At 58.0% G+C, this 17689-nt stretch overlaps 1 protein-coding gene across 4 annotated transcripts; it reads left to right on the forward strand.

Annotated features, from left to right (window-relative positions):
* Window positions 1-1571: 1571 nt before the first annotated feature.
* Window positions 1572-14873, forward strand: LOC119714295 (tropomyosin beta chain). 4 transcript variants are annotated; one of them, XM_038169459.2, is made up of 9 exons: window positions 1572-1792; window positions 2407-2532; window positions 8704-8837; window positions 10172-10289; window positions 10413-10483; window positions 10724-10799; window positions 11448-11510; window positions 11736-11805; window positions 14568-14873. In XM_038169459.2, the coding sequence occupies exons 1-9, from the start codon at window positions 1679-1681 to the stop codon at window positions 14648-14650; spliced, it is 855 nt and encodes a 284-aa protein (XP_038025387.1). In that variant the 5' UTR covers window positions 1572-1678; the 3' UTR covers window positions 14651-14873. The 4 variants fall into 4 exon arrangements, with proteins under 4 accessions (XP_038025387.1, XP_038025386.1, XP_038025385.1 ...); XM_038169458.2 differs by lacking the exon at window positions 10724-10799 and adding an exon at window positions 11250-11325; XM_038169457.2 differs by lacking the exon at window positions 14568-14873 and adding an exon at window positions 12154-12867.
* The last annotated feature ends 2816 nt before the right edge of the window (window positions 14874-17689 follow it).

The following is a 17689-nucleotide window of genomic DNA, read 5'->3' on the forward strand; positions in this document are numbered from 1 at the left end:
TTGCCCTGAGCTGAAGCATCTCCTCAAAAGCCATCCATCCTCATCTGGGAACAACAGGAGATAGATCCTCCCCCCTCCCCAGCAGTAGCATGCTGGGGGTTCCTGGCTCTCCTCCAAATATGTGCCTAATTCATCAGCATTAATACTACTTGCCAGTGTCCAGCAGCGGCTCTGCTGTTTTGCATGGCTCCTGCAGCCCCTTGGTCCTTGGAGGATGCCTCTCATGTCCTCCCTATGTCCCCCAAAATCCAGGCTGCCCTCAGCATTGCCCCCAGAAAGCTGTTTCCTGCACCCCATTTTGGGGAGCCCTGTGCTGGGCTGGATGCAGCCCCAGGGCGATGGGCTGGGGAGTTCACATGCCCCCCTCTCCCTGCCCCAGCCCAGCCCAGCCCCTCATTTCCTGTGGCCTCCCAGGCTCAGAGCCCACCCTGCAGCTGGGAATGCGCCAGAAGTATTTATGAGTGGCATTAAGCCATGGGGTATTTTTGGAGGAGCCAGGATCTGAAGGGTTTGCATTTTTTTTGGCCTGTGGAATGTAGTTTATTTAGAGCAGAAGGAGTGGGGCAGCCTGCATGCCCCATGTCCTCCCAAAACACCAGCCTATGGGATGCATAGGTGCTGGCTGTCCCTGCATGCTGGGGACAATGGCACCTGGGCACAAGGTGGCAGCGATGTCAGGGCAACACTGGGGCGCCTGCGTGGAACCAGGGCCCCTGCCTTGTTGTGACGCAGGAATGGGATCGGGAGGTTGTCGCTCAGCTCCCTTCTCTCCCAAAGGGTTTTCCCTGTGTTTTACTGCCAGGTCTAGTGTGGATGCCAGGGCAGTGTGGGGAAGTGTCCTGGGATAGCTGTGCTGGGAAAAGCCTGCTTGGTGCAGGGGGGACAGTGGGATTCCCACTGTGGCCACCTTCACCGAGCATCCCTGTGCCCATCGCTGGCCCTGGGGGGTGGCAGGGGGATGGGGACAGGCCCGGGCAAGCAATGGGACTGGTCCTGGGAAACAGTACCGTTATTGGAGCAGGGATCTCCTTAGGATAGAGCAACCCCCTGTGAGTTTAGGGGGTGGGATGTCTGGTAGGGGAAGCTTTGGGGGACCCCCAGGGCATGGAACTGCAGCAAAGGGGCTGCAGTGCTGGTAGCATGGTGTCCTGCAGGGGAGATGGGGGGGGGCACAGACAACCCAGGGGACCCTGGGGCACAGCAGCATCATGACAGTCCTTGGGTGTTCCCCACTTCATTCACAGCCCAAGGAGTGTCCCTGCGGCCCCAGGAAGCAGTGCCTGTGGGGTGTCACAGCACGTGTGTGTCCCCACAGCACAGAGCCCCCGGGGTGTCCCCAGCGCTGTCCCCCGGGGGTGTCCTCAGCCCATCGCCACCGGGGCAACCCTCTCCCGGTTCCCCCGCGGGTGCCTGGTGCCGGGGGCCGTGGTGGTGCCTACCGGGTGCCTCCCCCCCATACCCCCCCTTCTCCCATCCCGCTCGGTGCCGCGGCCGGTGGCGAAGCCTGTCCCTAAAAGGTGCTGGCGGGCGGTGGGGGAGGTACCGGGGAGGCCCCCACCCGCCGCGGCCCCTCCCCGGCTCTTAGGCGGCGCGGCGAGGCGGGGGGCTCAGTGCCGGTACTGCCGCCGCCCCCGGTGCTCCGTGCCCCGCCGCCACCCTAAGCTCCGCCACTGCCACCATGGAGGCCATCAAGAAGAAGATGCAGATGCTCAAACTGGACAAGGAGAATGCCATCGACCGAGCTGAGCAGGCAGAGGCTGACAAGAAGCAGGCAGAGGACCGCTGCAAGCAGGTAGGTGGGTGTCCCACAGACCCCCCCCCCCACCAAAAAAAAAAAAAAGTTGATGGGGACCCCTGCCCTAAAGGGGTTTGACCCCAGGGACCTTGCCCTACTGTGTGTCCGACCTTGGGAACCACCACCCTGGGGACACCCAGCCCTGGGGACCTCACCCTGCTGGGTGGCCAGCCCTGGGGACCAGTGTCCCAGCCTGTTGTACCTGGCCTCAGCACTTCCAAAATACACTGGGTCTTGGTGGGACACCCCAGTGCCAACTCCCTGTCCCTCTGCCGGGGAGACCCCTGGGGGGCAGCATGCTCCCACCTCAACCACACAGAGATGGGGACCTTCCTGGTGCCCCTGCAGCTGTGTCCTCAAATCAGGACCCCATTGCCCCCTCCAGGCTCAGGGGTGCTCCAGCCCCAAGGGACCTGGGGCTTCCCAAGAATGTGTGACCCCTGAACTGACAGAGTGATTGTGTCCACTTGCTCCTGCTGTGCCCCCAGCCTGGGCCACCCTGGGATGAGGGTGACTGTCCCCTGCCAGGTGGGTGCCCCAGGGTGACCAACTGTGCGTCAGGGGTGCCATAATCCATCTGTGGGTGCCCCCATAATCCATCCCTTCTGCAGCTGGAGGAGGAACAGCAGGGCCTGCAGAAGAAGCTGAAGGGCACGGAGGATGAGGTGGAGAAGTACTCTGAGTCCGTCAAGGAGGCCCAGGAGAAGCTGGAGCAGGCGGAGAAGAAAGCCACAGATGTATGTAGGCAACCCCTCTTCTGTGTGGGCACTGGACCCTGGGGGGGGGAGCAAAGGAAGAGGGGAGCCTTATATGGCAAGCATTGGTGGGGAAGGGTGGCAGGATCCGTCCCTGCCATGCTGACACCAAGCCAGGCAGTGGGTGCCAGGCAGGTCCCACGCAGGTGCCTCCGGTACGGGGGCACTGCTCAGTCCCAGCACCCCAAAACACGGGGACAAGCAGCCTCGCCATGCATTGCCAATACATGTGGAGGGAAAACTCCACAGTGGTCGCACAAATGTGTTAGAAAAGTGAAAAAGAGCAGAGAAACAGGAAAAGCTCTCGCCTGTGGCCAGCTGCTGAGCACTGGTTGCATAGGATTCTTGGAGTTTGTGGGAGGACAGTCCTTTTGGGCTCCAACATGCCATCCTGTACCCTGGGAAGGGAAAGGCCAGGAAGAGTTTTATTTAGGGCTATGACTGATGTTTCTCCTGGGAAATGGATCCTGGCAGGGAGATGTTAGGAAGGTGTTGAAATTGGCTTGTGCCTGACCAGGATGAAGGGTGGAACAGCTGTGCGTGGCCTCATTGCTGCTCAGGAACTGGGTATAACAGGGTATTTGACACCCTATAAATAAATCCTCCTTTTGATAGCCAGTCCTTCTCTGATGAAAACCAACCCTGGAAACTGGAGTAGAAACTAAAGGGGAGCCATTGGGAGTGCAGCCAGCAGGGGCACGGCCAGGCTTTTCAGGACTGAGAACCAAAAATTCAATCCCAGCTGTTTTATGGAGCCAAATGGGGGAGATGTGTCAAATCTCCAAGGTGGCTGCCAAGGACAGAGGAGAGTAGGCAGGGACAAGCAGTGGCAGTAAAGTCCCCAGGGTAGCCTAGAGTCCCTGGGGAGTGACCAGGACCCACCCCCCATGCCACCTCACAGGGACCCTCAGCCTCCATGGGCACAAGGGGTGCCGGCAGCGGAGAGGGGGTGAGGAGGGGGTGTCCCCAGCCTGTGTGCCCCCCCAAGCTCTGGGCCGCAAGGTGCCAGAATCCCGCCAGCGCCAGGCTGCATCTTGCAGGAGTTTTGAGAAGTTTGTCCTGATAAATACTCTGGTGCTGTTTGCTGACCCTTCGGGCCTGCCCAAAGTTAGAAACAAACCCAAGTTGTTAAAACATTGGAAATACTCTGGAAGGGCTCATTTGTCTTGGCAAGAGGCAGGCATGCTGGACTGGCCAGGGAGGGATGAGCTGCATTCCAGGGTCCGTGCCAGGGTCTGTACCCATCTGATGGGATCCATATGGGGTGGGGCGAGCTCAGTGTGGGGCTTGGCGGGATGTGGGGGGGACTCAGGGGTGCTCGGTGGCACTGAGAGAGGTCCACAGCAGTGGGGAAAGGCTGCGGGTTTTGGTGAAGAAAGCAGGTTTCCCCCCATCCTGGCAGGTATGGGGGCGGGGAGCCTCTGGCCCCTCGAGGGAAGGGTCTGGAGCAGGGTCACAGCGAAGGAGCCCTGCTGCAGTATCGGGAAGGGCAGGCTGTCTGTGCCATTCACAGGGACAGGCTGTGCTCTGTGCAAGACCTGGAAGTCACCGGGTGTCCATGGCGGGGACATGAATGTGCTGACAGCACTAAGTGCTCCCTGCTCCGGCAAGGAGGAGCAGGACAGAGCCCCAGGTCGGCAGCTCCATGGAGCTGTGGATCCTTCCCAGCAGCTTTATGAGGCCACCGTGGCCCCATCATCTCCTTGTCCCCCAAGAAGGACAGCCCACAGGGACAATGCACAAGTCCAACAGCAGCTGGAGCAGGGTTTATTCCCTGCAGCCCCTCCAGCCCCACATGTCCCCAATGGCCAGCCTGTCTCCAGCCGCCCGCTGAGCACAGGGAAACTCAGGCTCTGCCATTCCCAGGCCATGATCCTGGAGGCTTCACCAAGTTCCCGCCCCGTTGCTCTCCCAAGCTGAGACTTTGCTCTTATTTGGTGATTCCCTGAGCCAGTGGGAGGGAATGGGGCACTGCTGGGAAGTGACTGCATCCCTGGGTGGGGCCAGAGCTGGAGGCACCCAGCCTGGCTGCCACAGGACCAGGGTGCCTGCCCCCTAGCCTGCCCTCTGCTGCCATATCCCATTGCCCCTTAGCCAGTGGGACCCCTGTGTCCCGTGTGCCGCTCTGTGCCCGAGTGTCACACTGGGAGCGGGAAAGGACCGGGGCCAAGTACAAGGCCACGTGCTCCCATGCTGCTGCCACCTGGCCAGGGGCATGGGGCTGCAGGCCCCCCCCTCCAGTGGCATGTCTGGGTGCTGCCCTCCCCAAGGTGGCCCCAGACCCCATGGCAGCCAGCAGGAACAGCCCAGGAATCAGCATCCCTGGAGGCAGGTGTGAAGTAAGGTCAGGGCTGCCCGGGAGCTGTCAGAGCTCCTTAAGGCAGGATTGAGTGCCACTGTGCTATGGCTTCCTAACGCATTGGGGCATCTGCTGTGGCCAAGATGCAGAGCTGGGGGACTGGCCTCTCCCATGGGGCACTGGCCCCAGGGGTCTCTGTGGGGCTGCCAGCCAGGTCCCAGTTTAGAGGAGCACATGCCAAGGGGTTGAGACACTGGGGGGCACACTGTGCCCAGGTATCCAGGGGGATGCCTGCCCCATCCCTCTCATTGACTCACCTATGGGGCAGAAATTCTCCCCACCCCCCCCGGCTTTGCAGCAGGTGTGTGAAGAGGCTGGGGAGCTCCCATGGGTATGCCACTCCCCTGTCTGTGGGGGCCCACAGGGCACCCCCTCAGATTCCCCGGACCCTTGTCCCCCCAGCAAAATTGACTTGCTGAGCTCCTTTCCGCCTGTCTACTAGAGCTTGGCGGGGACATGCACTCCTGCCTGGGGGGCACTGTGTGCCCTGTTCCAGGAGGGGGCTATGTCCCCTATGCTGGGGGGCACCCTGTACCCTAGCTGGGGTGGGGAGCCATGCACCCTGCCCAGGGGGGCAATGTGCCATGCCCAGAAGGCACTGTACATCTTCCCTCAGGAGGGGGGAACTTGTCACCTCAGCCTGGGGCGGACGTGTGCCCTGCCAGGGGGGGCATGTACCTCCTCTTCAGGGCAGGGGCTGCATACCCAGCCGGGGGGGGAGCATGTGCTCCAACTGGGGGCACCACATGCTCTGGCTGGGGAGCATGGTGGGCCTGGGTCCTGGCAGGCCATGGTGGCAGCAGCAGTAGGAGGAGGAGCAGGAAGGGATGGAGGCAGGGTGGGCGGCAGGAGCGACTGCTGCCTGAGCGCTTCCTGCCCAAGCCAGGCGGATCCCACAAAGGGCTCGGCAGCACAGACTCTTTGTGCTCCCCGCTGGCCACACGGCCATGGCTGGCATCAGCTCCATTGATGCCGTCAAGAAGAAGATCCAGAGCCTACAGCAGGTGGCTGATGAGGCGGAGGAGCACGCCGAGCATCTGCAGCGGGAGGCCAATGCCGAGCGGCAGGCCCAGGAGCGGGTAAGGCTCCTGGGGCTGGGGACCCCTGGGACCCCCACGCTGCAAGGGGGGCTGGACGGCTGCCAGCCCCTCAGGGCCAGACACCAGGAAGCGGAGCACTGTATGCCCTCCTGGGTGTTGGCTGCCCTGGTACGAGCATGGGCAGCCGATCCCCAGCTGCCCCATGGCATGCCTGGGTGGGATCCGGCACCGGCATCCTCGCTGCCCCTGGGACAGAGAGCTGGGGGGGCATGGCACAGCTGAGTTGTGCATCCTGGTGCATGAGAGCTCCCTGGATGCAGGTATGGGGTGGGGGGCTCTGGGCAGGGTCCTCGCTGCCAGTGGGCTGCCCAGTGCCATGGGAGGTACCCGTGGACCTTGCTAGGGATGCTCCTGTGACAGGGCTCACTGCGGCTTCCCCAGCTGGCAGGACATGGGGCAGTGGCCAGCTCACTGCCTTGGCTTGGCTGGGGCCAGTAGACCCTGGGAAAGGGTTCCCCCCACCCCCTGAGGTTTGGCTGAGAATCCCATGCCCAAGCTCTGGGTTTGACTTCCCAGCAGAGCCCCCTGCTCTCCAGCATGTCCCTTGGCAGGGAGAAGCCACCCCATCACACTGCTGTCGGCCAACATTTCCACTCTTATGTTGGTAGGATGGCATTTCCAGGTTGCATCTTGTTCCTGGTGTGGCTTTTTTGTTGTTGTTGGGTATTTGTGTGTGTGTTTTTGTTTTGTTTTGTTTATTTTTCCTATGCCTTCCCCGCTCATTTAACATCCTTGCGCTATCAGGGGCAGCAGAGCTGGGTACAGTACCCGGGCTGTTGTCACTGGGGCTGTGTGGGGAGAAAACAGCCCCTTCCTGCAGCCGCAAATCGGTTTCCAGGTCACCAGGAGCTGCTGGTGAGCATGTTTCCGAGTGCCCATTTGGGCAGCTCTGACCCACTTTGGGGGGCAATCCCAGGGAGAAAAGTCCCTGCTGGGGTGAGGCAGAGCATCTGTAGAGGTGCTGGCTGTGCCCACCAGCACCCTATGGGGGACTGTGGTGGCGGACATGGGGACATCCCCACCTGGCTCCCCACTCCCTCTGCTCCGTGTCCCAAGGGTGCTTCCGCTGCTAGAGCACAGGGCCAGGCCAGGCCTGCTCCAGCCCATGAATGAGCAGGAGGCATGATCCCCTGGGCTGCTGCCTGCCCCTTGGTGCTCTCACTGCTGCCCATCCCTTTGCACCCCAGGGTTTTTTTCTTCCCACCCCGCTCCTTCCAGCAGCCTCCCTCCCACACACCCCCGTGGGGAGGGGCCAGGAGCTGCTGAGGCAGCATTTCCCAGTGGTGATGGAGCAGGAGGCCTTAGCAAATGGAAAGAGCGCAGGGCCAGGCATGGAGGGGCTGGCAGGGGGCCAGGGCCACTGCTCCCGGCCTGCCCGGCTCCTGGGCTTGCGCACGGGGAACCTGGGAACAGGGAGGAGGGTAGTGGAGGGGTCAGGGGGCAGATAGGACCCTGTCCTGCCAGCCGGAGGCTTCGGTTTGGCCAGGATCCAGCCCACCGAGGGCAACTCACTCCATTGCCCCTGGTGCCAGGCTGTAAATGGGGGGGGGGGGGGGGGCACAGGGGCTCCAAGCAGCCCCATGGCGCAGTGAGGCTCGGCGGTGTGGGGCCAGGGAAGGCGTCCCAGCTATTTGGCTCTGCTGCCACATCTGTAAACAGGAAATCCACAATTGGCTCCCATCCTCTTTTCAGGAGTGAATCTGCACAGGGCATTCCTCCTCCTTTACTCACTGTTCTGCAAACCCCAAACACCATCCCTGTGATGGCACAGCCACCCTGGCCATCCAACCTGTGATATATGGAGTAATAATTCGTGTCAAGAAGATGGTTGATATTAATAAAGAAGGGGGAGATGTGGGCAGACTCTTAACGATAAGGCCACCAGGAATGTAAAAGAGTTTAGAGGGAACAAAGAAGGGTGATTCAGGAGACTCCATGCAGTCTCGGGTTACTTGTTCTGTAGCCATTAAGGCATGGAAGTTGCTGGGTGTTTGCTGTTGCTGGGCAAAGTTGTTTGACCAATGAAAAGTTGTTTTTGAAAAGGACTGCTGTGGGGTGAAGGGTATAAGAGGGGAGCCTGTCCTCAAGATGAAAAAAAGGCAACACAAATGGAAAATTGAGACTGTTATATGATAAGTCATTCAAGATATGGGAGCACTTCAACCAGGATTACCAACTCCAACTACGCTCCCCCAGTCATGGACATTACCTTTTCTGATTGTACATATGCATAGGTGTACTTGGGTTTAGTATGTAAAAGCAATGTTCTGTATATTTAGAAGGTTTGATGTTCGTGTGTGCATGTTGGTAGAGCACAGACTCCCCGCTCACCCAGTGCTGTTTACTTGCCTTTTATAAATATTACTAAATTCAGAATGAGTTGAGATTTCATTTATAACACGACCCATTGAGCATGTCTCTTCCATCTCCAGGGCTGGGGCTGGGGGCACAAGGATGTGGTGCAGGGGCTGCACATGCCAAACTCAGGACAGAGTTTTGTGGCATCAAATGAGATGCTAGGGATGGGGAAAGCTCCTTTGTCCTCATGGAAGGGTGATGGGGTGTGTGCCCCAGCCGGGCGAGCGCTTGTGGGAGTGCAACATGGTATGAAGGGGTGCTCTAGCTAGCAAATGCAAAAGCAACTGCTGAAAATGAGTGGGGATGGGCGGTGACAGAGGGGTTTCTGCTCCACAGGCTGAAGCTGAGGTGGCTTCTCTGAATCGCCGCATCCAGCTGGTGGAGGAGGAGCTGGATCGGGCCCAGGAGCGCCTGGCCACTGCCCTGCAGAAGCTGGAGGAGGCTGAGAAGGCGGCGGATGAGAGCGAGAGGTGTGATGGGGGGGGAATGACGACAGCCAGGGTTGCCTTAGGTCACCCTTGATTGAAGGCAGGACCCCTTGTCTTTGCAGAAGGGCTTTGGGAGCCTTAAAATTGAACTGACCTCATGGGGTTTGTGTTAGTTTCCTGCAGACTGCAAAGGACGAGAGGACAACACAGAGTCCAACCCGCCCCCGCCCCATGCTATGGGTGATCTTTGCATACTTTGAAATTTCCAGGCCACCCATAAAATCCTTAAAAATGTGATTGGATGCCTATTCAAATATCAGGCTAAAGCCAGAGAGTGCTTGGAGCTGGTTTCCTGCCCCAGAGCTGACTCCTTTGCTCAAGGGCTGAGCAAAGCCCAGGAGGGGACTCCTGTGCCCAGGAACTGAGGTTGGCCCTGGGGAATGAAACAGCCTAATTCAGGAAAGCACTGCAGAGCACATATGGTGCATTGGCCCATCCTCTGATGAAGTGCCTGCTTGTGGCACACATGTTTCCTGGGCAGGAGCCATGAAGGTGAGGGTGCAAGGGTATCATGGTAAGCACCTAGACACATCACCACCTTCCTGACAGTTGTGTGAGCAATTGGCAATTTGCAGCTGGCCTCAACTGGCAAAGAGCAGTTTGAGCAGCAGCACCTGAGCAAGAGGAGAAGGGCCAAGTGGGATGTGATTGCTGCATGTCCCACCTCAGGTGTCCCTGTCTGTGGGCATCACCCCTTAGTGAGGAAAGGCTTTGCCATTGGATTTTTCCTAACATTTCCTAAAGGTTGCTGGCCTGCAGACTGCTTTTGCAGAGGCTGTGGCTAGCTCTACATGGACTGCACATATCTTCCCCCCCCCAGGTGATGAGTTGGGGACCTGCCTGGTTGAGAGGCACCATGGCCACATCTCATTGCTCTGGGACATGGCTCCAGGGTGGCCTTGGGGCATCTCTGCTACTTTAATTGTGCACAGCAGCATCCCTGGGGTACCACTGGCATGACCCTACTGCACGGGGTGGCCAAGTGGGTGCCAGTATCCCCAGGCAATGTCCCATGTCACTGGAGCTGGAGGATGGCAGTGTCAGAGCATAGGGGGCAGGCAGGAGGTGCAGGTGCTACCTCAGCCCACAGCAATAACATCTTAGAATCACAGAGTCATTTAGGTGGAAAAGACCTTCATGATCACCAGTCCAACCACCAATTGACCTACCAAGTCCCATCATTAAACTTAGTGCCAGGTCCACATGTCTCTTAAATACCTCCAGAGATGGGACTTCCCTGGGCAGCCTGTTCCACTGCTTGACCCCTCTCTCCCTGAAGAAATTCTTCCTAATCTTCTTGCTTTGGCTTTCCTCAGAGGCATGAAGGTCATCGAAAACAGGGCCATGAAGGATGAGGAGAAGATGGAGCTCCAGGAAATGCAGCTGAAGGAGGCCAAACACATAGCAGAAGAGGCTGACCGCAAATACGAGGAGGTGTATGCCAGCACCCATGTGCCCCCTTCCCCAGCCCTGACCCCCAGTGTCACCTGGGGTCACCCCCCTGAAGCCCTGCACCCCGAGCTGGATCTGATGCCTGCCTTTTGATGCCACCAACAGGTCGCCCGCAAGCTGGTCGTCCTTGAGGGAGAGCTAGAGCGCTCGGAGGAGAGGGCAGAGGTTGCAGAGAGGTGAGCAGGGCACCCGGTGTGCAACGCATGAGGGTCCCACACCAGCCCTACCCCATGTCCGTGGAAGCCAGGGGCAGCTGTGTGTCCATGTGGGGACAGGGATGGCCCTTCCCAGCCGTTGGGGTGCTCCCTGGCTGGTGAGCTGGGAGTGGGGGGGAGGCAGAGGGATGCTGGCCCCCGGTACGTCCATGACCTGCTCTCTGCTGCCCCCCCCCCCGGGGCACCCCTTTTCCACCCCAGCCGAGTGAGACAGTTGGAGGAGGAACTGCGGACCATGGACCAGACCCTCAAATCCCTCATTGCCTCAGAGGAAGAGGTACTGCAGCAGGGGCATGGGGCTATGTGCAGCAGCCCCCTCTCTCTCTGTTGCTGTCTCTCGAGCCACGCAAGCCACCTCTCTTCTTTGCACTGCTGCCTCGGCCGCAGCCCTCACCTTGCCTTTCCTTCTATCGCTGTGGGCAGGCGTGGAGCCAGCGTGGGCTGGGCACGCTCCTCCATGTCCGCTCTCCTCCTCAGAGGGATGCAGGAGCATGGTGGCAGCAGTGGCAGCAGAGACGCATGGTGACACACAGAGGCACAAGGAAGGGACCCATGCCTGGTGGCTCTGCTCCTCCTCCACCTGCACTACCTGAGTTTTCTCCTCTCTCAACTTGTTCTCTCTCTTTCTTTCCTCCTTCCCTGCGCCCGCTCTTTCTGCTCCCCCTTCTCTCCATCACTCCCTCCCCGTCCCTGCTCCCCTGCCTGGTGGCCTCCACTTGGGATATAGTAAATGTGGTGACCTAGAGGAGGAGCTGAAAATTGTCACCAACAACTTGAAGTCCCTGGAGGCCCAGGCTGACAAGGTAGGGGCTGCTGGGGCTGGGCACAGTGCTTGGGGCTGAGGGGGATGGGGCTCCCTCGCTGAGGTGAAGGATGACCAGTGGTGTCCCACGGGGCTCATGGGCACACCTCTCTGTCCCTGCAGTATTCCACCAAGGAGGACAAGTACGAGGAGGAAATCAAGCTCCTAGGGGAAAAACTGAAGGAGGTAAGGCTCTTGGTTTGGGTCTCCGTGGGTACAGGACACACTCTGGCAGCAGCAAAATAATCTCTCACCTCCCAAGCTTGGAGGCTAATTCAGGTGCTCGCCACCTTTGAGGAGCCCAGGTGCAGGAGATGCAAATGGGGCAGTTTTGGGGTGTGGGACAGGCTTGGGATGTGGGTTTAGGGACATCCCCATCACGCTCAGCCTCTTCCTGCTGTGCTTCCACAGGCGGAGACCCGGGCAGAGTTTGCTGAGCGGTCTGTGGCAAAGCTGGAGAAAACCATTGATGACTTAGAAGGTAAAATGGCCCTGCCACCCTGTGCCCCTCTTTCCCAGGGAGAACGGAACAGGACATATTCCCGGGGGGGCTTGGCTGGACTGAGGCTGAAGCACCCCATGTGCAAGCTGAGGCAGGGATCCTTGTGCAGGAGGTGGGCAGGAACCCCAGGAGGGAGGCTAGGATGCTGTGGGGGTGGAGTGCTGGGGTCCCTGGGTGGGAAATAGGGCTGCATCCATGCTGCCTGTGCCCAGTGCCGTACCTGCACGTTCCTGCCGCCCTCATCTCCTGCTCACCATCATTCTCTCTCTGCCACTTGCCCCATCCCCGCTCCACCACCTGCCCCCCCCCACCTCCCCCCACCTGCAGATGAAGTGTATGCACAGAAGATGAAGTACAAAGCCATCAGCGAGGAGCTGGACAATGCACTTAACGACATCACCTCACTCTGAGCCCCTCCGCTGGGCACTGACACCCCTCCCCCACCTGCCTCCCTCCTCCCCAGCTCAGCCGCTTGCCTACCCGCCCCCCCCACCGCTCCTCCTGCCTGCCCTGTTCCCTCTCTGTCCTTCCTGGCCCGCGTCTGGCAGTCACAGGAGCCAGCCTGGGGTGTCCCCACAGTGTCCCTCTTTTGGGGGAAAACAAAAACAAGGCGTAGGTGCTATGGGGTGTTTGGGGTAAAGGGGAGCAGCCCCCATGCGCCTCGGGGTTACAGGTGGCTTGCAGGGGGGACGAAGCTGTGCCCAGGAGCCCTTTGCTCCAGCCTACCCCCACCCCCCCCGGCAGCACAAGAACCAGGGATCCCGCATCCCCCAACAAAGCCTCGGTGCTTCTCACCGAGCCTAGGGTGGGGGGGGACACATCCAGAAGCAGCACCTCTGAGGAGGGGTGGGCTCTGGCCTGGGGGCTGAGGGGGTGTCTGGCCCCAGGCAGGCAGCCCCCAGCCCCACTGCTCCCCTCCCCGCTCCCCTCTTTCCTTTGCACATTGCTCTTCAGTTTGCATTTCATTACTTTTTTTTGTTGTTGTTGTTCTGTCCCTCTGGGTTACTGAGTTGGTCTCAATAAAGTGTTTTCTCTCCTTGGTTTCTCCTTTGTTTTCTTCATGCTGCTCTGGTTCTCCACTCTCATCCTTCATTTCCTGCTGTCTCACATGGGTACTGGCAGCCAAGGGCGGGAGGTGGCCGAAAGGACTGCATGGCTGCAGCTGAGCCCCTTTGTGCCTCAGCCCGGGGATGTCCCCCACCACCTCCAGCTCGCTTGAGCACAGCTTTCCTCATCTTGTGCCACCTTCCAAGATGTTCTCCATCACTCTTTTGGCCTGAATTAATAGGGTTAGACCCGGTCCTGTCCATTCCCCATCTGCACTCCTGGACATCGCAACAACCTCTCACAGCCCTGACCGCTCTTCTCCATCACCCGCTCTTGCCAATGGGGTTGGCCCTACTATTTGGCAGCGGTTCCTGGCCCATAAATGGGTCCCCAATCCTCCTCCTCCTCCCTCAGCATCCTACCCTGCCCTACAACCCTGTCTCAGAATTGATATACCTGGGACTGGCTGCTTCCTCCTGCCATCCCCACTGGTCCCCAGTGTCGACTAGGTGGCCACGAGGTGCCCAGCAAAGGCTCTTGTGGGCAGCACTGTCTCTTCACTAACTTGCTTTTCTCTCTCCCCTTTGCTGTGCTGACATCTCCGTTTTCTCTAGAGCACTCCCGGCAGGAAGCTGAGAAAAACTGCGTTCTCACTAACGAGCTGTGGGTCATTCTTACTGAACTTAACAACTGAGCTGCAACAGCTCCAGCCCCAGCCCAGGCTTCCGCCCCCAGGATGCTCCCAGCCCCGACTGCTCCCTGCCCTGTTTTGACCAGGCTGGTTTGGGGCTGGGAGCCCCTGCCCACTCCCCCCTGGGGTAATTGTCCTGCTTGGGGGGACAGGGAGCCCCTGCAGAGGTGATGTTTTTTTTTCTTGAGAGAGGGATGAAGGGTTTTGCCATGTCCCGGGATGCCCACACGATGGTGGCTGTCCCCTGGCATCGACCTGGCCTCACTGGAGAGGGACACAGTGGCTTCTGTCGCTGTGGCTTGTGTCACTGCCTTCCTTCTCTTGTCCCAGGTGGCCAGCTGCTTCCCCCTCCCTCTGGGCACCCCAAACCATGCAGGGAGGATGCCCTCGCGGTGGGGTCCCTGCAGGGTGCTGGGTGGGCAGAGCCCTCATCCCATCCCCATCTCTAGCAGGAAGGCAGATGCCATCTGGAAGCCAGCGCTGGAGGAGGCTCCCCTGGCACCAGGCCGCCTGGCGGAGCTCGTCCTTGCAGCCTCATTAGGTCTGCTCCTTCTCTGCTGTCCTCTCTGCCCACCTTCCTGTCCTGCTGTCTCACTCTTCTTCACAGAGCACTTGGCTCATGCTGCAGGCACTGGCTCTCCTCTTTCGCTGGCTGAGGGTTTGTGCATATGCCCGTTGAAGCCAGCGGGGACAGCAGGATGGGGAGATGGGGCCACAGTGGCAGCTGGCTGGGGAGTGGTACCCATACCCTGGTGGGGCTGGCTAAGGGCAACAGGGTGCAGTGGGAGGAGGGAGAAGCTGAACAGCAGGGACTGCCTGACACCCAGGGATCGCAGAGGGTCTGGGCTCATCCCTGCTGGTGCTGGGGCTGCTAGACAGGGACGCCCCCCTCAGACTGTTACCGTACTGAGCTGCCCATCTGTGTGCGTGGGTCCAACTGTGCCTGGATATGCTTGTGCCATGTCTGTGTTCGTGGCTGGCTGGGTGTCCCTTGTGTTCACAGAGAGTCTGGCCAGTGCTAAAGAGGAGAATGTGGGCATCCACCAGGTCCTGGACCAGACCTTGTTGGAGCTGAACAACCTCTGAGCTGCCTGGGGAGCCCCCGCCCCTCTTCCCTACCCTACACGTGCACTTCACTGGCACGCTCAGGATGTCATCAGCTGAACTGCATCTTGGCCAAATCCACACATCCATTGAAAAGGGAAGCCCTGCAGCCTTACACTGTGGCTCAAGGGGCATCTTGTCTGTGCACAGCCCGAACGGCTCTGTCCTGTCTTCATGTCCAACTATTAAAGCAATTTGACAAGAAGGATGAGTGTGCTTGGTCATTGTGGGTGGGTACAGGCACTGGGAGATGCAGGGCCACTCTGCAGGGGCCTTGCTATGGGGCAGGTATGTCCTCCTTGGCCTTGGGATGGGACTGACAGCAAGGATGCACAGGAAACCTCAAAGTCTCAAGCTCAGTCCAAACTGAGCATCCTCCTCAAGTGCACAGCAGCAGAGAGATGTTACTAGCGTGTCCCTTTCCACCACTGTTATGTTATCTGCCGGGCACTTGCAGAAGTTGCATGGTCTTTGACAGAGTCAATGGAGAATTGACTCTGCTCCATGGCCTGTGCTAATGATGCCACCTGAGCACATGTACAAGTGTGTGACCACACACATGCACATGTTGTTACTTACCAGGGTCTTCTCCAGTTCTAGAGCTGCTCACCCTGCATACTAGTTACATTTTCTATTACCAGCTGCCTGAGGGACAGCTGTATAAACTAGCAAATACTAATATGGCAGGCAACCAATTCCCAGAGCGTTCAGGAAGTTTCCTTCTGTTCTGTTGTATTTTCTCCAACACAAAATGAAGAGTGGCAGGATGTGTCTCATCACTGTCACCAAAAAGGGATGGACTCCCTGGGGATGCCCAAAGCTGTGATCTAGCCCTGCCCTCTGCTTCGGGCCCCTCTGAAGCTTGCGCAGAGCCCTGCTGTCCCACACCACTCAGCAGATATCACTCTGGCAGGACAGCCTCATGTGGCCAGGAAATATTAATTCATACTGACCCCTCTCTGGGCCAAGCCATCACTCCAGCAAGTGACAGGGAGAGCTTTCCCTATCTGCTTTCCTTTATTTGCAGCACCCCTCAGCTCAGGAAAGGATGGAGAGAGTGCAGCTCTTTCCTGCCCAGGTGTTTCTGGCCCCTCAAATCACATTTGGAGTTCTGAAGGCCTTTGACTACGCAGCAAAGGGCTCCCCTTTGATATTGTATAAACTCACTTTAGGATAGAATAAAACTTGTGTTTAAAAATTAGCGAGAACAAAATAGATGACATCTTGTTATCTGTTGACCTTCTGTTATGTTGAAGCATCTTGTTATTTGAAACATCCCGTTATCTGTCAACCCTCAGTCAGGCTGAGACTTGAGATAACTTGAGTCAACTATCTGTAATGTCTTGTTAACTGAGACATCCTGTTATCTGCCGACCCTCAGTTAAACTGAAAGCCAACTCAGCATTTTTACAGCTTGGAAAACAACTGATTAAGCAAAGGTGAAAAGTGCATCACGAGGAAGACCTACGGCCTTCCTCCCAAAGACCACTGCCCACATCCCGAAGACCCTGGCCCACAATTCTTGGAAGGCTTTGTGCAAACGCAAGGACTGATAAGCTAATTAGCATATGAAGCGAGAGTAGGTGGGGTTAGGTAATGAATATGTATAGGCACTAATATAATATTCATTGTTTCGCTGTATAAATATGAGATAGTTTGCCACTTCGAACATGCACGATAGGCGGAAAGATCCCCCATGCATCCAGCACTGCAATAAAGAATATACCACTTAAGGAAATTTCGGCTTCGATCTTTAAATCACCTTGCATGGGCACTCCCTGCTCTGTGCCTCAGTGCTCATTCTCCATTGGGTTGTCACATCATGGGACATGGTGCTGGAGGAGAAGTATGGTGCTCTCCTGGCTGTCTGAGCTTGCTCAGTGCAAAGGTTGGGGGTTTCAACAAATCACTGTGTTAAGCTGATATTTAGTGAGCACCTCCCTGAAATGGATTTGTCTGGCTGTAAAAGGAACAAGAGGGCAAAAACACCTCTTGTCTGGAGCCTGTCCCCATGCAAAGCACCCTGCCCTGCAAACAATCCTGCCTGGCCTCCCTATCAGGGTGCGTCCCCAGTGCCCAGCTTCTGGGCATCACTCACCTTCCTGCCAGGACAAAGAGCCCTTTCACACCCAGTACTTTTCCCCATTCCAGCCTCCTGGATAGGATTGGCCTGTTTAACCATTTACATCCCTCTGCCATATCCTACTTCACCTCTGAACTTGCTGTTTCTGTGGAGGCTCTGGTGATTGTTCCCAGTGATGCTCTGCCCATGGTCACCAGCTGATCCCCAAGGGCCCAGCACTGCTCTGCCTTCCCTTCACCCTCTGCTCCCCCTTGTTCTATGAGAAAGTGGGGAGCCCCAGGAGGCTGGTACTGGCCAAGTCTCAGCTAGGAGCCATGTTCCTGCCATGCCTCCCCATGCAACCCTCTTGCTGCATCTCAGCCTTTGGATGTGCTGACCTGGGTCTGATAGCTCAATGATCAGAGAATCACAGAATGGTTTGGGTTGGGAGGGACCTTAAAGACCACCTAATTCCAGCCCCCCTGTCATGGTCAGGGACACCTCCCACCAGACCAGGTTGCCCAAAGCCCTATCCAGCCTGGCCTTGGGCACTGCGAGGGATGGGGCATCCACAGCTTCTCTGGGTAGCCTATGCCAGTGCCTCACCATCCTCTGAGTGAAGAATTTCTTCCTGATGTCTAACCTAAATCTCCCCTCTTTTAGTTTAAAGCCATTCCCCCTTGTCCTATCACTACAATTCCTGACAAAGAGTCCCTCCCCAGCTTTCCTGTAGGCCCTCTTTAGGCACTGGAAGGCTGCTATAAGGTCTCCCTGGAGCCTTCTATTCTCCAGGCTGAACAACCCCAACTCCCCCAGCATCTCTTTGTAAGAGAGGTACTCCAGCCCTCTGAGCATCTTTGTGGCCTCCTCTGGACTTGCTCTAGTACTTCCATGTCCTTCTTGTGCTGGGGGCCCCAGAGCTAGGTGCAGTACTCCAGGTGGGGTCTCACGAGAGCAGA

The sequence above is a fragment of the Anas platyrhynchos genome, chromosome W (assembly GCF_047663525.1).
Source record: "Anas platyrhynchos isolate ZD024472 breed Pekin duck chromosome W, IASCAAS_PekinDuck_T2T, whole genome shotgun sequence".
Classification (NCBI taxonomy): Eukaryota; Metazoa; Chordata; class Aves; order Anseriformes; family Anatidae; genus Anas; species Anas platyrhynchos.